The sequence below is a fragment of the Salminus brasiliensis genome, chromosome 20, assembly GCF_030463535.1.
Source record: "Salminus brasiliensis chromosome 20, fSalBra1.hap2, whole genome shotgun sequence".
NCBI classification, from domain to species: Eukaryota; Metazoa; Chordata; class Actinopteri; order Characiformes; family Bryconidae; genus Salminus; species Salminus brasiliensis.
Window position 1 is genome coordinate 5,219,099 of NC_132897.1, and position 24,988 is coordinate 5,244,086.

Sequence of the window (24,988 nt, forward strand, 5' to 3'; positions counted from 1 at the left end):
GACTTGGACTGCGTCTGAATTTATTTTCATCGTAGATCATCACACCAGGGCGGATACTGATATTATTAATAATAATAATAATAATAACCAGTATGATTTCATATCCAAATAAACTTTTTTGCAGTTTTAGTTAAACACTGTCAGTTTGAAGTGTATAATGTAAACAGTGGTCAGATTTCTTAAACATTAACATCACAAACGTCTGTCTGTCTGTCTGTCTGTCTCTCTGTTTATCTATCTATCTATCGATCTAGCTTTCTATCTGTCTGTCTTTCTATCTGTCTGTATATCTGGCTATCTATCTATCTATCTATCTATCTATCTATCTATCTGTCTGTCTGTCTGTCTGTCTGTCTGTCTATATGTCTGCCTCTCTGTATGTCTGTCTGTATATCTGTCTATTTATATATCTATCTGTCTGTCTATCTATATATGAAGCAATCTGTCTGCCTATATGTTTCCTGTCTGTCTATATATCTACCTATATGTCTTTCTATCTATCTATCTATCTATCTATCTATCTGTCTATATGTCTCCCTCTCTGTCTGTCTGTCTGTATATCTGTCTGTCTGTCTATTTATATTTATCGGTCTGTCTATCTATATATGAAGCAATCTGTCTGTCTATGTATTGATTTGTCGGTCTATATATCTGCCTGTCTGTCTATTTGTCTGTCTGTATGCTATTTTACTGTCTTTCTATATATCTGGCTATCCGTCTATCTGTCTATATGCGTGTATGTATGTATATATAGTCATTCTCACTGTCTGTCTGACTTTCTCATCTATCTGCCTACATATATCTATATGTATCTGTCTGTCTGTCTTGCTGTCTATCTGTCTGCCTATTAATCACTCTTCTCTTGTATGCTCTTTCGCTCTGTATTTCTCTGTCTATCTCTCTCATTTAGTTCAGTTCATTATGAAGCTCTATGCTGCCAAAGCACAGTAAAGTATTTATCTACTGCTGAACATCTTTAATAGGAGCAATAGTAGCCATAGAGCTAATATGCGTCAGAGCTAACGGTCAGGAGAGTCTCTCTTTCTCGCTCTCTCTCCCTCTTATATCCCTGCAATAATTGATATTTCACGCTTTCTGCTGACTCCTGGCTGGCTCTGAGGTGCGGGTGGAGGCTGACCGTAGCTTTAGTGGCCGTGGTCGTGGCCATACAGTCATCAAAGAGCCCCGAGGAGCTGCCTGGCAAACTGCAGCAGCAACACAACAGCCTCTTTCATGCAGAAACAGTCGGGAGTCTGTTTGAAGGGGCCCAGGAGTTAAAGCATCATGCGCTGCATACTGCCACTCGTTTTTCTTACCTTTTTTTCTTTCAAATTGGGGGATGGGGCACCGGGGTTGGGGCAGGGGTAGCCAAAGCATCATGGGAAGAAGGAAAAGCACAGGGAAAGAGGAAACTTATACAGTGATTAGATTTAATAAAATCAACAGAGCAGCCCTGGAGCAAAGACATGTGACCCTTTCAGCTCCGAAGGCGCTGTAGTATGTCTGACCCTGGCGCTTTATTGGAGGACAGCTGTGGCCCAAAGGTTAGAGAAGTGGGCTGGGGACCGGAAAAATGGTCGGCTCGACACCCTGGACCATAAGGAAAGGAAGTGGGGGCAGGGGGTGGGAAGGAACAGTGCTTTTCCCTATCTCAGCGTTCACACAACAGCAAGGCAGCTAACCTCCAATTGCTCCCAGGGTGTGGAGGTAGCTGACCACCTCTGTGTGTGTGTGTGCTCACTGCCCCTAGCTTGTGTTTCTTGTGGTTCTCTGCCACAGATGGGATCAATGCGGAGGCTCATTTTCATTGTTGTGTTGGGCAATGGCTATAAAAAGGTCTTTGCATGTGTAAGTGTGTGAATGTGTGTGTGGGCATGCATGTGCAGACTAAACAAAACCCCTCAATGATTCATAGAGTTACGACTGTGGAGATCAGACAAGACTGGTCATGAAATACACACACAAAATACACACACACACACACACACACACACACACACACACACACACACAGGTTTACTTCCACTCCACATTTATTAAAGCATGTTGACCCAAAATGAAGCAGCATAATTGCCATACACACACTATACGGACAAAAGTATTGGGACACTCCTCTTAATCAATGATTTTGGGTGTCTGATTCAGTCCCATTGCCACAGATGTATCAAATCAAGCCCCTGGCCAACATCACACTGGGTGAGCCATCTACCCACTCAGCGAGAGCAAGGCCAACTCTGGCAAGCAGCATGGCCCAAAATTCGAACATAGATCCCATGTTTGTAGAACAGAAAGGTTCCTTGAAGGCCCCTCAAAGCACCTTAAGAGGATCCCCCACAGGTCCAGAGTGAAGAACCTGGAAAAAGTTTCTCAAAAACAATGTAAAGATGGCAATTCCGACAAAAGCAGGATAAGCTCTTTTTTTAATACCGACAATGAACGAGGTGTCCCAATACTTTTGTCCATGTGTTGTCTCTCTGGATTTTTTGAGGACTATGCTCTGGACATATCCCACTTCGGTTATATCCCTAATTTTTATTCTGTGGACCTTCAGTCCAGTGGGAATGTGGTAAGAGGACCTATAGGATATGTCCCAGCTAACATGCCCATGTGGGGGCATGTTCCTCAAAGCACCTCAAGAGGTTCCTCCACAGTTTCAAACTGAAGAACCACCAAAAGTTCCTCAAGGATCTTCTACTTTTAACAGTGCAGTGCTAAAGTAAACACTGTGATAAACAGTGTGTGTGTGTGTATCCTTTGTGTGTTTTTTTTTTTCATTTGACCTCACCTCTGCGAGAGATGCTCTCAAGGATTGAATCTGTTTGCAAACAAAGTCAGGCTAGACAGATGCGCGCGCACACACACACACACACACGGATCACAACAGACGAAACACAAGGACCACACATGTCATGGGAGTCAAGGGTTTGCTGACAGAGAAAGAGAGAGAGAGAGAGAGGGGCGGACGGTACAGTGGTAACATGGCATACTGAACACTAGTCTAAGCATCTCTCTCTCTCTCTCTCTCTCTCTCTCTGGGATTTTGATCTCCAGTCGAGTTCCAGGTCGTCCAAAACAGCCTCCCCCCATAACCAGGAGCCTATTCAGGACCCGGCCGTCGCCATAGCAACAGGAACAGATTGCTTCCACATCTGGTAGCTATTTCAGCCCCTGTGGAAGAAAAAAAAAAAAGAAAGAAAGAAATTTATGAGTGAAGGGGAAAAAGACAAATATTTTCTGCAATGCAAAGCAGAAAGAAGGCCGGGGTAGAGTTACGCCTGAGAAGGGGGCAGACCCCCACCCCCCAACCCCCCTCTTTTTTTTTATGTTGCTCCAAGTTACGAGTCTGAGATTACGGTAGGGGGTGACGTAGGCCCTGCTCGCCTGATACAGAGAACTGTTCTGTGTGTGTGGTGAAGCAGCATTCAGCACATGAAGCACATGGATTAGCTTGTTAAATTACACAGGCTAGACCAAACCATACAAGCTACTGTATGTGCTGGTCCTTACCTGTGCTAGACCTGTGGTAAACCATAGAAATCAAAGCCTAAAGCCTGAATGATACAGACTAAACCATTACAATGAAACTAGAGACCAAACTAAACCATATCAACCACACTAAAAACTTAACTATACAGACCAAAACCATTCAAGCTTTTACATTAAAGGCATTTAGCAGACGCTCTTCTCCAGAGCGACTTACAAAAGTGCTTTGCTGTTTACCCAAGAAAAACCTCAGCTAGTTTAAATAGACTAATAATTTAAAGATCCTCTAAGTTTAGACACTTCTAAACACAAGTCAGTAAGGAGACCACTCTACTATTCACCCAGGTATTCTCAGAAGAGGAGGGTCTTCAGTCTGGGTTTGAAGACAGTGAGCGTTGGACTCTGCTGTTCGGACACCCAGGGGAAGTTCGTTCCACCACTTCGGTGCAGGACAGAAAACAGCCTGGACGCTCGTCTTCCGTGGATTTTGAGGGATGGCGGGTCGAGCCGAGCCGTACTTGAAGCTGGAAGGGCTCTTGGTGCAGATCAGCTTTTGACCATTGCCATCAAGTACGGAGGGGCTGGCTGGTCCAGTCTTAGCTTTGTAGACCAGCATCAGGGTTCTGAATCTGATGACCTGGGCAGCAGCTACAGGAAGCCAGTGGAGAGAACGCAGCAGTGGAGAGACATGGCTGAATTCAGGAATGTTGAAGACGACCCGTGCCGCTACATTCTGGATGAGTTGCAGGGGCCTGATGGTGCGCAGAGGGAGACCAGCCAGAAAAGAGCTGCAGTAGTCAAGTCTTGAAGTGACGAGAGACTGAACATCTGAGCACCTGGGTGGCCTCTCTAGAGAGGAAGGGTCGAATTCTCCGGATGTTGTACAGGAGAAATCTGCATGACCGAGTTACGTTTGTGACATGACTTGAGAACGATAACTGATCATCCATGACTACACCAAGACTTCGAGCTTCTGTAGATGGAGTGACCAGTGAGCTCTCAAAGGAGATGGCAAGATCGTTTTGAAGTCCAGCAGTTCCTGGGATGTACAGCAAAGCCTTACTAGAGACCAAACTATTAAAAAACAATAGCATAAACTATACAAACTAAACATGAGACTAGACCATACAGACTAAACCATACTAATCCATTAAAACTACAACTTGAGACTACACCATATCGTCTAAACCATAATAGAGACCAAACCTTTACAAACTAATCCATTAAACTAGAGTACAAAATAGACCCAACTAGAGACTGAATTATACAGACTAAATCATACAAACTAAACCTGACACTAATCTATACAGGTTTAACCATAGAAACCAGACTAGAAACTAAACTATACAGGCTAAACCATCCATGTCAAACTAGAGACTAAACTATATGAGCTAAACTATTAAAATCAAAACTTGAGACTAAACCATCATCTAAACCAAACTAGAGACTAAACTATACAGGCTAAGCCATACAAACTAAACTAGACACTAATCTATACAGGCTAAACCATCCATGCCAAACTGGAGACCTTACCTCTACAGGTAAGTCAGGACCTTAACCATTCATGCCATATGGGTTAAACCATACACAAACCGTACATAGACTGCATAGGCTAAACCATTCAGGCTATATATTATAGGCTAAACCTGAAATTAAACCATGTGGGCTATGTAGGCTAAACAAAAGACCAAACCATACAGGCTTTATATACTAAGCCATACAGGCTAGCCCAGAGACTAAACTGTATGGGCTTCGTTGACTGCACAAAACAGATGAAACCAGAGACTACACTATATAGGCTAAGCCATGCAGGCTATATACACTTACACCATAGACTCAACCATACAAGCAAAACCGGAGACTAAACCCCATAGACTATAACAACAAATATAATGTGCTTATATATATATATATATATATATATATATATATATATATACATATATATATATACATATATATATGCTTATGGTGTATATATATATATATATATATATATATATATATATATATATATATATATATATATATATATATATATATGCTTATGGTGCTTATATGGGCTTAAATGGGCTACATAGCTAAAACCAGACAGGCTAAGCCTGAGATTAAAGCATGCTAGCTAAACATGCTGCACCACACAGGCTGAATCATCAAGGCTGTTTTTTCCTCCGATATAAAAATACTGCTTACTGTAGCTGTGAAGTTCCAGTGATTCCCACTGCAAGCAGAAAGTGTGTGTTTGACTGTGAGAAGATTTATGAGCATGCCAGCTTTGTTGTTTTAGCATGTTTTGAATCACTGGGCTCCAGCACGGTAACGCCTGATGCTAACCGTGCCGCATCAGTGCCGTAATTTCTCCAGAGCGTGTGCAGAACAGCCTACGTGTCCATGCCCTCACCATGAGAGGTTTTTTTACTGGAAGGCATTTGGCCCTCGCACGGGCCTCTCACCACAAATCGCTGAGATCAGCACTTTAGCATACAGAGTAGCAGCAGTGAGCTCACGCATGTGTGTGTGTGTGGGTAATATATCATTACCAGCCAAAACTACTGAACTCACACTGATGTAAAATGCCCTGATTTAGCCTTAAATATGCAGTAATTAAAAGCTGAAACTGTCGCAGCCAGCAAACGCCTTCATTTTCAGGCCCGTTGGCCGTTTTCCGATGAAATGTCAAACGTCTTTAAACAGCATGATTTGAAATGCAGTGGCTCGTTCTGGCATCACAGAGAGGCTGTTTTTTGGATTCGGTAAAAGTACGGATTGTTACAGTATGGGCCAAAAGTCCAGGGTACCATTTTCACATTTATCAAAAACATAGGACAACTTGACACTATTTTAACTGGAGACAAATCCATGCCTGAAGACCTGAAGACCCCCATCTGGCCCCACTTTCACACATCCCACCAATACTTAAACAAGGACAAGGTTCGGAGACCTAACCATAGGCTCTAAACCCATAGGATCTAAACCACACAGTAGGGTGACCATGCGTCCTCTTTCTGGGATGTGAAAAATGTGTCTTGGCGGATTTCCAAATTGTATAAAATGCCCAGGATCTCACCCTGATTTCATATCAAAACCTTGATGCTGGCCTACAAAGCCAAGAACGGTCCAGCCCCTCCATACTTGATGGCGATGGTCAAAAGCAGATCTGCACCAAGAGCCCTTCCAGCTTCAAGCAGAGTCCAACGCTCGCTGTCTTCAAACAGCCCTCCTCTTCTGAGAATACTTGGGTGAATAGCAGAGTACTATGGTCACCTTACTGACTTGTGTTAGAGTCTAAACTTAGAGGATCTTTAAATTATTAGTCTATTCACACTAGCTGAGGTTTTTCTTGGGTAAATAGCAAAGCACTTTTGTAAGTCGCTCTAGATAAGAGCGTCTGCTAAATGCCTTAAATGTAAATGTAGATCAGGGTTTGCTTCTACAGTCGCTGCGTTCCAAAGAGCTGGGGATAACCAAGGGCCAGGAAGGATACAGCAGTGGCGTCCTCCAAATCGATCCAAATGTAGGCCGAATTGACCTGCATCTACATGCAGCCATTAGTCAAATTGCTTAAGTCCCGCCTTCTTACTGCCAATATTGGTCTACATATACCTACATCTACATGCAGCCTTTGGTCAAACTGCTTCCCACCATAGCAGATTGGCCATAGCCTTAACATGTGATATGATGTACGTTTAACTCCCTCCTGCCCTCTTTCTCAAGTATCTCAGACAACATGCTCATGGGGGCGCTCACATGTGTTTAACATAGGCTAGGTGGCTTCCAGGTGGGCATAGGCTCTGAATGGGTTTGAGTTGAGCTCCCCAAACGGGCCCCATTATTACAGCCCTCCTTAACCTCACATGGCCTTAATCTCAGCTAGGCTCCGTATGCAGTAAACAACCCATCCTGGTCGCATCACCGACCCTAGTGGGCCCCTGGGGGGCATCCATATGTGAGGCCAACGTGAAACCCAAGGAACAAGGCGTTCTGATTTCCAGTCGGGCTGCCCATACAGGCCCCCAAAGTACAAAATGAGATGTCCAAAGTATAGTCCTCAAAAGATCCAGAGATATAAACTATATGGACAAAAGTATTGGGACACCTGCTGCTTCATTGTGGGTATTAAACAAGAGCTTATCCTGCTTTTGTCAGAATAACTGTCTACACTGTTAGAAGTATAAGATCCTAGAAGTACTTTTGGAGGTTATTCAATCTGAAACTGTGAAGGAACCTCTTAAGGTGCTTCAAGAAAAGGATTTTAGAAGACAAAGGTTCCTTGAAGGTTCCTCAAAGCACATCCCAGGGAAGGGGAGGATGTTGGATGGTCAGCACCCCACCTCATCCTAAACGAACTCCTCAACTCATCCTATCCAAAAGTATTGGCAGGAGCACCACCCATCACTCCAGAGTGTCCTATTCTATTGGCAGTACATCTTTTCTACAGGGACTAGACAATCTGCAAACCGCTGTCCACAAACATTTGGACATGTAGTTTATAAGTTTGAAGAACCTCGTAAAAGGTCCTGCTGAAGATTGCGTCAGTGTGTTTGTGAACTGGACCGGGCTGAACTGAACCGAGGCTGTAAGTGAGGGGGATAAACGCTCCACAATGAGTCGTCTGCACCTCCCGATCGCTCTTCTGTTTTTTTCCCCTTTTGTCAGCATAATTTTGTACCGAGTTTATTAAAGAGGATCTGGCTCTAACGGAAAACAGACCTCCCCCCCCCCATATCCCTCCCTCTCTCTCTCTGTAGAGGAAGTCGTGTGGCTGATCCAGGTTTCAGGTTTCAAATACTCAGAGAGGACAGCCTCTCAAAAAAACTAGGTCTGAGAAAGGAACAGAGAGAGGGAGAGAGAGTGTGTGTGTGTGAGCGAGAGAGAGAGAGAGAGAGAGGGAGGCCGGTTCTGTAATCGTGTCTCCTCGGCAACGTGAGCGAAAATTGCATCCAAAAATGGAGAGAAAATGGAGAGTCATTTCCCCTTTACGAACGCTCAGCGCCAGCGAGGTCAGGCGGCGCAGGACGGGGGGAGCTGAGCAGTAATACAGGAGGAAGTTTTAATGAGGGGCTGGAGATACTTCACTCTGATTGGCTGCAGGGTGCTCACTCACTACCCCACCACCTCTGCTCAGCGGTCAGCAGGAGAACACACTGGACTCACTGCAGAGCGAACAGAGCCCAGACTTAGAGAACTGGCTGCTTATACCTTCTGATACTCTACCCCCCCCCCCCCCCTCACACACACACACACACACACCCCAACCCATTACAACAGACACACACACTCTCTATTTCTCTGTGTGTGTCTCTCTCCCTGTCTCTGTCTCAGTTTCTGTCTCATTTTCTCTCTCTTTGACCGTTTCTGTCTCTCATTTTCTCTCTCTTTGACCGATTCTGTCTCTGTCTCAGTTTGTCTCTGTCTCAGTTTCTGTCTCATTTTCTCTCTCTTTGACAGTTTCTGTCTCTGTCTCAGTTTCTGTCTCTGTCTCAGTTTCTGTCTCTCTTTTTCCAATTCTGTCTCTGTCTCAGTTTCTGTCTCATTTTCTCTCTCTTTGACAGTTTCTGTCTCTGTCTCAGTTTCTGTCTCTCTTTTTCTCTCTCTTTGACCGATTCTGTCTCTGTCTCAGTTTCTGTCTCTGTCTCAGTTTCTGTCTCTCTTTTTCCAATTCTGTCTCTGTCTCAGTTTCTGTCTCATTTTCTCTCTCTTTGACAGTTTCTGTCTCTGTCTCAGTTTCTGTCTCTCATTTTCTCTCTCTTTGACCGTTTCTGTCTCTGTCTCAGTTTCTGTCTCTCATTTTCTCTCTCTTTGACCGTTTCTGTCTCTGTCTCAGTTTCTGTCTCTCATTTTCTCTCTCTTTGACCGTTTCTGTCTCTGTCTCAGTTTTTGTCTCTCTGATTCTGTCTCTGATTCTTTCTGCCTGGCTGTTTCTGTCTCTCTCTGTCTCATTTTCTGTCTCTCACCATTTCTGTCTGTATGTCTGTGTCTCTCTTATTGTCTGTCTCTCTGACTCTGTTTTCATCTCTTTCTCACTGTTTCTGTCTCTCTATCTGTCTGTGTCTCTCGGTTTCTGTCTCTCTGACTCGGATCCTGTCTGACTGTTTCTGTCTGTCTTTCTCTGTCTCTGACAAACAGTGAAAAAGAGAAAGAAAATACATTTAAAAAAAAAGAAAAAAAAGAAAATCACTGTCTGTCTGTCTCTGTCTCTCAGTTTCTTTCTCTCTGACTCGGTTTCTGTCTCTGTCTGGTTGTTTCAGTCTCACTCTCGGTTTCCCTCACACTCTCTGTATGACTTTCATAATGTCTGTCTCCTTGTCTATGTCTCTTTCTCGCTTTCTCTCCCTCTCTCTCTCTCGGTCTCTCTCTCCGGGCTCCAGTTGTTGCAGAGAGTGAGCGAGTGAGCGAGCGAGCATGTGTTTCTCATTATCAGTGTTAGATTAGAGCTGTGGCGTTGCTGCAGTAGTCCTCTCCCCTCAGCTCTCTGCAAATCACCTCTGCTGTGGTCAGCTCTGGACGGCCTGTGTGAGGGGGTGTGTGTGCGCCTGCTTGTTTTTGTACGTTTTCAGGACAAATCTGTTCTGACTAAACCAAAATGACACGAACATGCTGCTGCTGGCTTTGGAAAGTGACTGAGATTGAGCTGATTTTGGCTCCTGATGCTCAGGTCGGGTTTCTAGTTAACCTAATATATACCATTATGACATATATATTATTATTACATATGATTATTCAATATAGGTACATATTGTCCCTGTCAGAGCAAATCTTCAGGTCTCTAAAATTCTTCTTAAAAAAGATTTACAGGAAAATAACAGAAAGGCCTTCAGTGGAAATCTGGAGCATTTCTGATGGTGCTTTAATCATGTATATTTTGTTTTACATAAAATTAGTTGTTTTAATGTCTTATCTGGACAGTAAGTGTTTATTAGCTCAGTAAAACACTCCTACAGAAAGTGGTGGTGGTTCTCCATCACTGTGTTCATCATAAGAACATCTCCAAAGTTCTCCTCTCTCATGGAGTCTAGTATTATTTAGAGTTCTCCTCAGATCAACACCTGGTTTGGTGGTAAATCAGGGCTTAATGATGGTAAATCAGGTGAGCTGCTGCTGCTGCTGCTGCTGATGGAGTTGAACACATCCTCCACGCTGTGCTGGCTGGACTGGGGGACGTCCAGGAGAAACCTGGAGGAACCGAGCTCTGTTCTTCAGACTAGCTCACAGACAGGATGTCACTACTTTCTTTCTTCAGAATGAGAAGCTCTTGTTTCTCCTTTTTACTGGATTTCTGTTCACCTGCTTTATCTGTTCTGATGAGATCTGGAGCTTCTACAGTAAAACGGTCACTGATCACCAATGGGATACACTGTATGTGTGATCCTGCACCCTGACAAGGTCTAAAAACAAGCATGTGTGTGTATTTGTGTGTGTGGTGGGACTCTAACCAGCCTATATCCGGTGTGGTGATGTCACCACCGCAACTTATGTGCCCTCGGCTCTAAATATGTAAACACGGCTCTTTTCGGGCCGTTTTCCTCTCTCTCTCTCTCTCTCTCTCTCTCTGGAGCTCAGGGCGCAGCGGGGAGGAAATCTGGGGTTGAAGCAGGAATATAATACAGGCTGAAACTGCGTGTTTAAAGATAATGTAAGGCCAGTCAGGCCAAAGGGAAATTGCTGTGTGCCTCTCTTATCTAACAGTGTTGTGTGGAAGCTCTAATGAGCAGCAATGCGGCCTTTCTGAATACAATTCTATCAGAAAGAGGCGGAGTCTATTTATTTATTATTATTTATTTATTTATTATATCAGTGTGTTGTCAATGATATATGAAAAACAGCAACTTTTGAGGAGAAGGGGAATAAAATGTTCAATGGACGTCAATGTAAAAATATCAAAGTCATTTTGGAGCATTTCTATTGGTCCATTCCAAAAAACTAAAACTAAAAATGGACAAAAATGGACATACGTGCTTTTCATTGGATAGAAACGATATGTTCATTCATTGAAAACTGAAAAGAACAAGAGCATTTCAGTTTGGTTATAGAGGTTAAAATTAAGGTTGCGCTTGGAATAGTGTCAGTACATGTGCGCTACATGGACAAAAGTCTTGGGACACCTGCTCATTCGTTGTTTCTTCAGAAGTCAAGCGATTATCCTGCTTTTGTTGGAGTAAGTGTCCTATGTAGTATGTAGTGCACTACTTTCAGGTATAGTGCACAATAATGCACTGCAATATACTGGATAATCCATCAATGCACTGGACTGTCTGATGTAGCGTTTTTATGAACACCTGGTACTTGGTACTGCAGTCTCTCTAATTTACTTCCTTTACAGGCCGAACATCAGTCTATTCAAACTCCTAAACGCATCAGAATTTTCTCCAATGTGTTGAGCTGCCCCCTGCTGTCTGCTTGTTGCTTATACAAGTTCATTTATTGGATCCTATCATGCTATAATACACCCCCCATGACATTTTGCCCGCTGTCCTGCTCTGGGGCCTCTGGGGTGGATTCATCCTCACCTCACTGCAGGACTCTGCTTCTCAATGTTTACCTGTAGGACTACAGGATGTGAGCATCTCACTCACATTTTCATCTTGTTTGGCTTGATGCCACATTTACCAGCTGCGGAGAAGAAATGTGAACAGTATCAGAGTGTGGCTGACAACTCAGATGGCAGATCTGACAATAACAGCCTAACTAAAAGGAGACAGCCAGAAGGTAGCACAGACATGGGCATCCGTTTGTTCCACCATCCAGCTGTGGGGTAACAGCACCAGCATCGTAGTTTACCACAACTCACTGTGTCCATGAACCCCTGGATCTGTAACTTTTATCTAAAGTAGCTGAATGCATTTATTAGAAGGGGTGTCCACAAACTTTTGGACACAGTATAAAGAGAGTATATATACAAAAACTCTTGAATGGACCAATAGAAATGCTATATTTCCAACAACTAAATGTAAAAACTAATCTGTCTGTGTGTGTGTGTGTGTGTGTGTGTGTGTGTGTGTCTAGGGGTACCAGACATTTATACGTGTGTTTGGAGAAGATGCTGCTTCCTCTATCCTTGAATTTTATAATCTTAAACAAACTGTCATCTTCAATCAGCTTTGTTTATGGAAAAAACAAAGAACAAATTGTACGTGTGTGTGTGTGTGTGTGTCTGTGTGTGTGTCCATGTCCATGAGTGCATCCAAAGCATCCAGACCTTCAGGATCAAACAGTAAGCATTTGTTGGAAACAGTGGGAAGCCATACCTAAACGCTGAGTCTGGAGAAAAGTAGAAGGAGAAGAGAGGGTCTGGAGGAAATGGCTTCTGCTTGTTGTGTATGCAGGAGAACAGATGATGACAGTTAGGTGTGTGTGTGTGTGTGTGTGTGTGTGTGTGTGTGTATGGGTGGAAAGAGAGGCCGGATGAGCCTGGTTGTGTTTGATCCTAAACCAGATACAAGGGGCTTTAGGAGGGTTTGAGGTTCCAAAAACATCAACAACATATCAACACAAAAGACATGTCCAAAGGTTTGTGGACACCCTTTCAAATGAATGCATTCTTCAGCTACTTTAAGTTGCACCCATTGCTGATGTGAAAACATACACACACACACAGCTTGCCTGGTTCTTGTAGAGAAGTACTGCCAATATAATAGGACCCTCTAAAGCAGATAAACATGCATTAAGCATTAAGCTGTGGAGCAGTGGAACTAACTGACTGTGTTCTCTGGAATGATGGATGGTGCGCCATCCAATACTTTTGAGAGGTTGGGGGTGATGAAGTGGTGGGTGGCGATGGTCCAGCTGCTGATTGCAATCAAATCCTCACAGCAGTGCGCCTCCAAAATCTAGCACAAAGCCTTCTTCCCTGGACTGGAGAGACAGTTCCCTCTAACAAAAGCAGGATCAATGTTTTTAATACTCTTGATTTCAGAAGAACCAATGAGTGAGCAGGTGTCCGAATATTTTTGTCCAAATAGTGTACACAGTATAAACCTTTATAGAGTATCAGAATACTCTAATTAGAGAGAGGTGGGAAAGCAGTGATGGAAATGACCACACAAAGGTCTAAGTTGACCTCAGGTGGAGAGAAAGGAGGAACGCTGAGGATCCGGGCTCTTTAATGGAAGGGTGGAGGTGTGGACGGTGAGCAGTGGAGCTCTGTAGATGTTCTGCACTGAAGATGTGGTTCCCACAGTGACGCAGTTACATAACACCAACGAACCACCTCTCTCTCTCTCTCAAACTTACTGATTCTCTCTCTCTCGCTAATAATCTCTCTCCCCCTCTCTCAAATTCTCTCTCATTCACTTTACCCCTCCCCACTCCTATATTCACTCACTTTTATTCTCTCTCTCTCTCTCTCTCTCTCTCTCTCTTACTCTCGCCCTCTCCAAGTCTCTTTCATTGCACATAGCTCTCTAATTCTCCGTCCCTCTCTCACACACACACTCATTTCTAACTCTCGCTCACTCTCTCTTCTCTAATTCTCCGTCCCTCTCTCACACACACTCATTTCTAACTCTCGCTCACTCTCTCTTCTCTAATTCTCTCTCTCTCTCTCTCTCTCTCACACACACTCATTTCTAACTCTCGCTCACTCTCTCTTCTCTAATTCTCTCTCTCTCACACACACACACTCATTTCTAACTCTCGCTCACTCTCTCTTCTCTAATTCTCTCTCTCTCTCACACACACACTCATTTCTAACTCTCGCTCACCCTCTCTTCTCTAATTCTCTCTCTCTCTCTCTCACACACTCATTTCTAACTCTCGCTCACTCTCTCTTCTCTAATTCTCTCTCTCTCTCTCACACACTCATTTCTAACTCTCGCTCACTCTCTCTTCTCTAATTCTCTCTCTCTCACACACACTCATTTCTAACTCTCGCTCACTCTCTCTTCTCTAATTCTCTCTCTCTCACACACACTCATTTCTAACTCTCGCTCACTCTCTCTTCTCTAATTCTCTCTCTCTCTCACACACTCATTTCTAACTCTCGCTCACTCTCTCTTCTCTAATTCTCTCTCTCTCTCTCTCTCTCTCTCACACACTCATTTCTAACTCTCGCTCACTCGCTCTTCTCTAATTATATCTCCATCTAAGTGTCTCTCTCTCTCTCTCTATTTTTCTCTCCCATTCTCCATTTCTATCTCTCTCACTCTTGCGCTCTCTCTCTATATATGTATTGTGTGTGTGTGTGTGTGTTCTTTCTCTAAATGCTGCTATATAAAACAGTTGAATTTAATCTCAGTGCTGTAGAGAACCTCTGGAGGCAACTCTATCATCTGACCCATCTTCACACACGCATCAGTGACAGACAGGGATGGCGAGTGAGAGATTGAGAGAGATGATGATGATGATGATGATGATGAAGCATGCTGGTTGTCCTGCAGCATTCCTGTAGACTGCATTTATTTTCACTGAAAACAAAACTGTGGTAAACTGAGAGGAAGTCCTCTTCTGAGCAGGCGATCCACACCAGTACAGCAGCGCCCTCTGTTGGTGACCCGCTGTAAACGCACGGCCTGTTCTCTGAGGTGTTGGCTCTCCTGTTCCGTTATGTAAGCTGCATGCGACCTGAATCCATGAAGCAATAGGCCACGAGAGGTCGCGTGTCGCAGAGCTGTTCTCACGCTTAGGAGACACTAGCCGCCACATGCATGGCTGTGATAACGTACACCACTGCTCTGTTCACACTGGGGAAGACAGCTGATGCAATACGGGTTTCCACGTGAACCAGGACTCGTGATCGCAGCTTTTTCATGTGCCAGGGTCCGCAGAAACTCAGCATACTCTGCCTTTACGTCCTTTTTACGTCCCCTACGTCCACATTTTGTCTGTGGTGTACGGGCCAATAGACTTTTTACATTGACTTCCATTGAAAGTTATAATTTTGGAGAACAATAAGCTTCCACTGCTTATTAGCTACATTAGCTTTGTAGCTTCAGCAGAATGTTCCGATACAATTCCTAAAACTCAGGAACTTCAGGAACTCTCATGGGTTTCACTGAAAGTCTTCCATGTGGAAGATCTGAGAGTGATGTCAGCTTCCAGAGGCCCTGACCACCTTACACATTAACTCCAGTGTAGTGCACTGGACTGTGGGAAACACTGATAAACGTCCAGGTGTGCAGGGGCTCCTTTTGACCCTGCACTCGAGAGTTAGCCCAAGAGTCAGGCTTCACACTCTGTGGTGTTAGGAGGTTAATTAAATGGGTAATCTCTAATAGACTAGTTTATGAGATTTCTGACTCTATGATGGACTCTGATCTATAAACATGGGCTAAAAAAGTAGCAGTAGCAGCAGCTATGAAGCCAAAAGGCATTTCTCTGTTGTTGTTGTTATCACTTTCACAGGTGATGTTGTGTCATAGTGCCATAAAAGCATATTTTATTGTACATAACTCAGCACAGTCTGAAGTAGGTGTGTGATGCTATACTAGTAGGCTCTGGGGGTGTATAATGCTAATTATAGTAAATCAATCAAACTTGCATCTCCATTTTTGCAGTTTTTCACTTTGACAATGTGAATCTGGCAGTTGTTCTTCACATTTTGCCCAAATCTGATGATGAACGGACCAATGGAAATGCTCCAAAATGACCTGGGATGCAATCATTTTACATTGACTTCTATTGAACGTGAGGAAGGTTTTTTCCTTCTCCTGTAAAGTTGTCATTTTGGAGCTACAGCGATGATAAGCTTCCACTGCTTAAACTGTAGAGGTGAACCTCAGACATTAAAACTATTTTATAACTACAAAATTATATAATATACTGTAGAATTCCTAAAACTCAGGATTTTCAGGAACTTTCCAGAACCTTCAGGAACATTCATTGGTTTCACCCAAAGTCTTCCATGTAGAAGATCTGACAGCGCTGCTCACAATGCGGGCCAATCGCTTTTCGCCACATGCCCGCCCACAAGGGTTTATCAGTGCACCTGTAGTCCACCCCAAAGCCCCTCACACAGATCCATTACTGCAAGATCACGGCATGTGGCTCTCACTGCTGGTACTCCTGACCTTCTGCGCCGTGGGAAAGGCGGCAGAGAACACATCCGAGACTCCAGCTGGGCAGGGAAAACTCATTATAGCCAGAGGTAAACTGCTGGTGAGTGTTTGATAGAGGATTTGTTGCCACCTTGACGATCCATGCCAGGTGAAACACCTTGGCATCACATCATCTCCATTAAGAAACTGTTGTGGGTAGAGTAGCATGGACCCATCTTTAAATAAAAGGATTGTTAATGACTGCAGAAGATGTAAAACTTGAAGAACAATAACATCTCGTGGCTGTCTTAGAAAAACCTTGTATCTCCAAACATGGCATCTTTACAGGAGAAGGAAAAACCCTTAACTTACAATAGAGAAGCATTTCCATTGGTCCATTCCTCATAAGATTTGGACGCAATGTAAAGAACATCTGCCAGTTTTACATTATATCAAAACAGCAAAAATGGAGGCACAAGTTTTTTCATGGGACAGTGACAAAAAGTAACAGCTTCAGCTCCAATGGCTGAGCAGGCTAATGTGCTATATGCTAATGTGCTATGTGCTAATGTACAAATTCGTGGCCTGGGGGTCATGAATTCGAATCTTGAGCCATGTTGCTTTGCCATAAGCGACAGGAGTCTGTAAGAGCACAATTGGCTGTGCTCTCTCCAGGTAGGTAGATGGGGCTGTATTCTTTCATCATTTTTAAAAGCAACGTTGGCCGGCACAGGCGTCTGTTTTCAGGTGTGGCAAAGCTGGAGGCCCGGCACTTTCCTGACTGGTCACATAAATCGGTGAAGCCAGTCATCCTTACCCTTCTAGTGGCAGTACTGCATGCCAGCTTCTCAGCACCTACAGTCTGAGAACTTTCCTAGGCTTTCTTTTGGATCGATTGAACCAATTAAACCAATGAAGTGTTTATTTTAAGCTAATTGTACCTTAATTTAATTGATTTCTAGGAAAGTCTTCTAGGAGGTCATACACCAAATCAGCCATAACATTAAATCATGTAGGCATGGACTTCATAAGACTTCTGAAGGTGTCCTGTGTTATCTGCCACCATTTGTCCTTCCTTGGAACACTTGCTTTTGGTAGGTACTGACCGCTGCATACCAGGAACACCCCACAGGACCTGCCTGATGTTTTGGAGATGTTTGGCCCAGTCGTCTAGTCGTCTAGTAGTTTGGCTCTTGTCAAAGTGTCTCAGATCCGTATGCTTGCCCATTTTTCCTGCTTTTAACAACACATTACCTTCAAGAACTGACTGTTCACCTGCTGCCCGATATATCCCACTACATGGGAGATGTATTTATAACCAGATGATTAGATGATGAATGCTGTGGTTTTAATGTTATGGCTGATTATTGCTATGTCCTCACTAAAACTGTTCCTCTCCATATTGCTACTCTGGATCTCCACCCTGCGCCAGACTGCATTGTTCTAATGATACTATGCCCTCTGCTTCCGTATCCTTTATCTCTCTGCTGATGGATTATTTCCTCTCCAGGCCCCCAGTGTGGTGGGATGATCCATAAAGAAGATGCCCGAGCTCTACAACTTCCTGATGGAGCGCTGGGCCCTGTAGTATCCTCACATTAGCATGGATTTGCATGAAAGTGCCTGCTCTGATTCTGTAAAGCTCTGGTTTGCTGTGAAGTTCAGGCACAGCTTTAGGCTTCCTCACTGGAGGGTCTTAGGAGGAGAGCTCAAGAGTTAGTCAGGTCAGATGTCGATTTGCAGCCCCAGTGGAGGTCTGAAGTGATTTGTGGACTCTTACATGAAGTGGGATTAGGTTTATCCCTATAAAATGAGAAAATGGTTCTAAAATCTGATTGGCTGAGCCATGTTTGAAGCCAGTGTGTAATAGGTGATGTAGACAAATCAGCTGCGTTCTTCATGAGTTTCTAACATCTAAACAGCTGACCTGAGCTGCTGTTTAGGGCCCTGTGGCCACCAGGGGGCCCCCTAACAACTTTTAGATTACTTCTGTACCATTATGTTGTTAAAATGAAGGGACAAGAACAGCTGGTTCAGGCTGTGTTCTTCTACATGTCCTTGCTGTTGTCTGTTGCTAGCCAGTCAGAGGACTGAAAATGCTGTCCAGCCCATCCAATCACAGCGAGACTTCTCCTTCATAGCCCCTCCCACATCACTAGTTAATTCCACTAGTTAAAGTGTGACTTTCAACAACTTGTAAACATAAAAACAAGATTTTCTTCTTAGTTGTATGTACCCTTTTATATATTCTATATTGACAAAAGTATTGGGACACCTGCTCAGGCTTGTCCTGCTTTTGTTACTGTCCAGGGAAGAAGGCGTTAATAGGCTCATATTGATCTGCTCCAGGGAGTCCTATTCTATTGGCAGGGCAATCAAAGTGGTCTGTCTTTTTGCAATGGGTGCAACCTAGGTTATGTTAAAATAGCTGAATTAATTTGTTAGAAGGGGTGTCCACAAATATTTGGACGCCACAGAGATGAACTTCTGCCTATTCTAAAGCATAATTACTGATTATATGCTAAATTTAACATATTGTATGGATAGCTAATGCATATTCGCAAACCAAATTAACCATTGAAGGGTTTTGGTGGATTTTAAAAGCTATTTTTAATGTAAAAACATTGTAAAATAGTTTTTAGGCCTTTGCAGAAGTAGAGAGGCTGCAGCAAAGGAGAAGGAGACTCCCTATTATTACCCTTGATTTAGAGTAAAAGTGACTCTGGAAGAGCAGGTGTCTGCAAACTTTTGGACATATAGTGTATATCAATTGACATAGTAGCTGCAAATTTAATTATGAGAGATAAAGAGATATGAATTGAGGAAATATTAATGTTTTGGGTTCAGGAACCCACAGATATGAGGAGGTGAATGTGGAAAAATCCATCTGGGTCTATTCACATCTCGGGGGAGGTTAATCTCATACAGCACCTTCACCAACACTCCCCTCACCAGTGATCAGAACCCTTCACATACATCAAATTAACCATTGAAGGGTTTTGGTAGATTTTAAAAGCTAATATTAATGGAAAAACAAGTTTTTCTTCAAAACCGTAGTTCATAATTCACTTATTTAGACTTTTAGGCATTTCACGGTGGGCTGTTGTGACCTTATTCTGGGTTTAATCCAATGCAGTGGTAGCAAAATTCTGGCTTAGTAGACAGCTAAAGCGGTGGAAGTTGCTGAATATCATGGACATTAAAATCTATTGGTGCATTCAGAGTTTGGTGGTGTTTTGAGTGTTGTGGCGTATTACGTTAGTATATTATATATATTATTATGTCTTTCTTTGAGTGGATCTATTTGCTTTAACCATCTGTTAAAGTCATAACCTGGAGTACGATTCAGGAGAAGAAAAAAAACCCCGCCTTATCTTCTACAATGACAAGGATGAGGTGGTGAAAGTAAGTCACTCTTTACTTATTCCTAATTGCGTCCCTTTCCCTTAGCTAGATTAGGTTCCTCATCTGTTAACACTGAAACATCATACAGTATATAATAAGAAACCAAAGACAAGACGCATTCGGAAGGACATTACGATGAACTTTCAGAATGCCTACTCAGCACCACCGCTGTCTTCTGCGGTTTCCTGTGGGAAAGCACAACATCAGAACCTCAAAAGCTCTTTAACAAGAAAGCCTGTGTTCTCCCCCCCCCGTCCTCAGACCGTTAAAGTAAAGAAGATGAAGGCGGATGAGATCAGCAATCTCCTGGACTCTCTGGGCTTCTATAAGAGGTCAAAAAAAGGCGAGGAGGTCCCTGAGGAATTTCAGAACTTCCCTCTGAAGGCACCACGAGACGAACTGTGACCTCTGTTGGCTGACTGCTGTAACTGCACCCAGCACAATAATGACGCCCAGGACCTCAAGGCTTCCAAAACAGGGTCAGGTTCTGGGCCGAGACACTGATGGCTTGGTGCAGCTAATGCTTTCAGCATATTAATACGTTTTTACAATAAACGTTTTGGAAATGATTGGAGGTAGCTGTCTTTATTTAGTCACATGACAAATTGCCATTGTTCGGGGGAAATCAGCCATGGCTTAAAAACTGCAGTGTGGTCATTCTGTTCGCGCCTCAGAACTGCTAATCTAGGCTAAATATATTGCATATATATGCTGAACTTTGTTGATTTGTAAAACGAAGGGCTTTATAGCCTTGGCTTTAGTGAAGAGTGCTAGTCAGAGTCGGAGAGAAAAGCTAAGGTTTTTAGATTGGATTGGAAATGTTTAGACTTCTACTGAATTCATCTGTTCTTCACTTTATTTGCAGAGTCCGAGGTCAAAACTGTAGATGTTCACCTTAGAAAGAGGTTGAGAATAAGGGGCTCATGATGATGGTTGGGAATAGGTTTTGGGTTGAGGTCAAGGTTAAGGTTTAGGTTAGGGCCATGATAACTAATCATCCATTATCAGTACCTGACCATGGCTGAGTGCCATCAAGTTCTTACAGCAATGTCCCAAAATCTAGTATAAGACCTTTGCAGAAGTAGAGAGGCTGCAGCAAGTCCCCATTTAGAGTAAAAAAGTGACTCTGGAAGAGCAGGTGTCTGCAAACTTTTGGACATAGTGTATATCAATTGGCACAGTAGCAGCAAATGTAAATTTATATTTTATGAGAGATAAAGAGATGTGGATTGGGGAAATAGTCATGTTTTGGGTTCAGAAACCCACAGATATGAGGGGGTGAATGTGGAAAAATCCATCTGGGTCCATTCACATCTCGGGGGAGGTTAATCTCATATAGCACCTTCACCAACACACCCCTCACCAGTGATCAGAACCCTTGGATATTCATTATCTTACAGTAAAATGAGGTGTAAAGTGGAACGGGGCCGTCTGAGCGTTTCTCCGAAGACTAAATGAAGCGACTGCCATCTCCGGAAAGCAGCATCGTCCCAGCACCCTAAGGATAATGAGAATTTCTTAACAAGCCACTGATCCTGTCAGATCTAATGACAGATCTAATTGAGAGAATTTTTGTCTCCAAACAAAAGTGTCTGATAACCACTGTCCAGGAACCGGTTTGCTAATTGCTAAGCACTCGTCATATTTGACACATTTAATTACAATCCAGACGTCGGTAAGGAGGAGTGGAGGCAGATGCGAGGCTAACGCTAATCCGCTGTCAGACGGGCTGCCTCCTCAGATTTAATCTGGTTAGCGCTCTTCCCCTGCTGCTAATCTCGGCCGACACAAAGCGAGCCGTAGTGCCTCCGAGGCACTGAGCGCAGCAGCGATGGTGGAGCTTTCAGGATAGGCTAAAAATGCCTGTGTTTTACACCCCCATACCCCAGAACCTGAGAGTGGGTCTGGCACATGCTAGCAGCTCAGTGTTTATTAACAACAGAACGAGGGACAGCGGTGATCTAAGGGAGCACAGTGTGGAGGATGAAGGTGAGGTCAAATCTGAACGAAGCAAACTTTGCTAATTAGCCCTTGACATAAGCCTTGCAGTCCTGCAGTTAAGGCCATCAAAATATAGCCTTGACTAGTCTTTAACTAAACGCACTCAGGTGGCCATGCCATCTTTGGTTTTTGTAAATTCATTCAACCTCATTCATTGCTTGGCTTGGCTAGTTGCTAATAAACACTGGACTTCATTTTCTGCGTTTCATTTACCTCGGACGTTGGACATCGGAGCTGGGAAAGGCCTCATACTCGAGTTGACCATGTTTCAGATAAATATTCAGATAACTGTACACCATTTCGAAATTAGCTGAAGACTTGATCCACTGGTTTGTAGAGTCATTTACCGATGTTTTATGGTGAATCGTCCTCTTTTTTATGCCTCAGGTTCGCATTACCCCAGGTACCAGTTGGTAACAACACAATATGAGGTGTTTTGGCTTCACTACACCATGGAGACACGTCCAGAATTGGAAGAGGGGTGGTACTGTGTGTATGGCTTATTTAATAAGACACAAATACAGATAGAAGTGCTAATAAGCTGTACAATCCTACTGTGTTTAGTACTGCTGATGTGTGGTGCGGCCATATTGGATTTTGAACTTTGGGTTGGTGAGGCTCTCTCAACTTTCTGAGTAGGAAATCCGACGTTCCAGTTGAAATTCCTACTTGGAATTAGGAAAACTGACATCCAAGTTCAAATGGAACGTGGCTTTATTTAGACCATTTAACCTAGAACTACATCATCACCCACATAGCATTTTGCTTTTTGGAGAAGTGTAATGTTTTTCTAGACTAAAATCAAGTCGTGGTCGTGTTGTTTGCGCCAATCAAATGAAATCTGGGTGCATTTAAAGTGACCATGACACCAGTGAGGCCATCTACCCACCCTGGAGACAACAAGGACAATTGTGCTCTCTTAGGGAATCGGCTGCTGATGCCTAACAGCATGACCGGGATTCGAACCAGCGATCCTCTGATCATAGAACATCGACAGCGCCTGAGTCCGCTGGACCATTCAGAGCCCCCTGGGGGCATTTGTGGGTGTGTATTTCCAGAGATGCGATTGGTGACAGCCGTTGTCCAGTGTTTGTTAGCAAGGTTAGCCTGTTATCATCTTACCATCTTACCATCTCCAAACTCCAAACAAACAGGTACTGGCTAATCGACTGCATGTAGACCAATCAGATTGGTCAGATTTTTTCATCTGGTGACACTTTACTAACGGCCAGCTTTTTTAAGGCTCCATGATGCCCACATAAGCATTTTATAGCGCCTGACCTAAGCCTTTAAGGCTTACTCCATAAGCATCAAGCTTTTGTTGAGGTTGTTCCCAGTCGAGCCCTTGATTAAGCATAAACTGCAGATGTCTTATGATTTGAGGCTGACCTGGACATGTTCTTCACCCATGACCTTCTTCTTCTGTCCAGTTTGCAGTGAAGTCTCATCTCACCTTCCTCTACAGATGCTTCTCTACTTTAACATGTTCTTCTTCCCATTCTGGTGGATCTCTGAGGTCGTCATGCTGGACTTAAAGGTGTCTTTGTCCTTCCAATACTTGCAGAAATGCATGTCTTTAGCCCTTAGACATCTAGTGTTATTACCATTGTTTACCATTCAATAACATGCTTAAGAGCTAGGCTATCAGTTTGGGGCCTAAAAGCAAGTCTCACCATTACAATAGTGCTGATCTCTGCCTATAGGATGCCTTCTAGTGGTATGTTAGCCATGTACTGTCACAGAGCTGCTTCTGCTGTTTTCCCCATGTCTGAGAATGGACTGAACTGACTAATTCCTCGGTCACATTCTAATGGTGTTGGCAAACTAAAGGCCTAGCCAATGGGAGAGCTTGTTGTTAAAGGAATCATTGGGCCTTCTCTGAAGCTCTAGAAGGCCCTGAGGATTTGTCTGCTTTCAAACACCAATGTTATCAATTCCTTCCCTTGTTTCGCATCTCTACGAAGCAGGAAATAATGAATACATTTAAAAAATTGGCCATAACTGACTTTGAGCGGGTACACCCAGTAAAATCTGGCCTAATGAGCGTAGTAAACAATATTACTTTGAAACATGAAGACTGGAATGCTTCCCTCCCTGAGCTGTTGTATTTATCTTACCATCAAATAATGAGGACTGACAGTAATTGTGTTGAAGCTGAAGAACTTTTTTGCTTTCTACTCAGTTCTCCATGCTGCCAGGATACTACCAGTGTCTGATGGTGATGGGAATGGTGCTAATTAGCTTATTTGAGGTGGTCCGTGTCTACCTGGGTTATGTTGGAAACCTGAAAGAAAAGGTAACGTAGGAAGAAGTTATTAGAGGAAAGTGTGTGTGTGTGTGTGTGTGTGTGTGTGTGTGTGTGTGTGTTTCTGGCCCTTTTATTAAGATATTACGAGTTTGATTCCTAGTGATGCTGGGAGGAGTGCTATAGAGAGTGTAATTGGCCTTGTTATCTCTGGGTGGGTAAGGCCCACAGTTTTTCATCCCTCTCTGATTTCAGGTCCCAGAGCTGGCCGGTTTCTGGCTGATCTCCTTCCTCTTCCAGCTGCCCATCCTCCTCTTCTTCCTCACTGACGAAGGGCTGCTGATTCTCCCTTTGGAGCGGGCGGTGCACTCTCTGTATCTGGCCTTTCTGCTGGGCGAAGTGTCCACCTCTTTCATGGCTCTGCGGGTCATGACCCGAAAACTGGCCCTGCAGTTTCACCTCAGGCAGTTTGGCCTCCACGCCACAGAAACACTGTCAGTCTTCGGCGCCAGGAGTGTGTTGCCCATGCTGCCTGTCAGAGACATCCAGCCCCAGTGATCAGTGTGTGTGTGTATATCTATATATATATATATATATATATATGTGTGGAGGTCATTGTGTTACAAGTAGCTTATATGCACTGCTTTCCTGTTTATAATGCATGTGTACATATAAAAACATACCTAATAGTAATAATAATAATAAAAATAAATGTATATATTTGTTTTGATTCATAACATGACAAAATACATGATTTTATTTCTTCTTTTTAATGTAATCTTCCTTGAAAACGTCTCAAACCAAACTCCTCGAAGCATCTGCTCACTGACTGCTATTATTAGAACACCCACTACAGGCGAGTCTCAGGCCATGTGCAGAAAAG

General features: G+C 43.5%; 2 protein-coding genes across 2 annotated transcripts; both read left to right on the top strand.

Moving 5' to 3' along the window:
• Positions 1 to 16,436: 16,436 nt before the first annotated feature.
• Positions 16,437 to 20,414, top strand: selenoe (selenoprotein e). The gene is made up of 4 exons (XM_072664927.1): positions 16,437 to 16,575; positions 17,965 to 18,041; positions 19,781 to 19,859; positions 20,121 to 20,414. Exons 1-4 carry the CDS (start codon positions 16,459 to 16,461, stop codon positions 20,262 to 20,264), a joined length of 417 nt encoding a protein of 138 aa, XP_072521028.1. The 5' UTR covers positions 16,437 to 16,458; the 3' UTR covers positions 20,265 to 20,414.
• A 1,304-nt stretch (positions 20,415 to 21,718) lies between these two features.
• LOC140542187 (transmembrane protein 17A) lies at positions 21,719 to 24,663 on the top strand. The gene is made up of 4 exons (XM_072665071.1): positions 21,719 to 21,848; positions 23,291 to 23,397; positions 24,043 to 24,156; positions 24,361 to 24,663. The coding sequence occupies exons 1-4, from the start codon at positions 21,719 to 21,721 to the stop codon at positions 24,661 to 24,663; spliced, it is 654 nt and encodes a 217-aa protein (XP_072521172.1).
• The last annotated feature ends 325 nt before the right edge of the window (positions 24,664 to 24,988 follow it).

What these genes read in the sequence shown, in the direction of transcription:
- LOC140542187 (XM_072665071.1), top strand. Translation starts at nt 21,719, where the DNA reads ATGCCTGTGTTTTACACCCCCATACCCCAGAACCTGAGAGTGGGTCTG. An exon ending in GCACAGTGTGGAGGATGAAG is followed by an intron (nt 21,849 to 23,290) that starts GTGAGGTCAAAT and finishes TCTTCTGTCCAG; the next exon opens with TTTGCAGTGAAGTCTCATCT. An exon ending in TCGTCATGCTGGACTTAAAG is followed by an intron (nt 23,398 to 24,042) that starts GTGTCTTTGTCC and finishes CTTTCTACTCAG; the next exon opens with TTCTCCATGCTGCCAGGATA.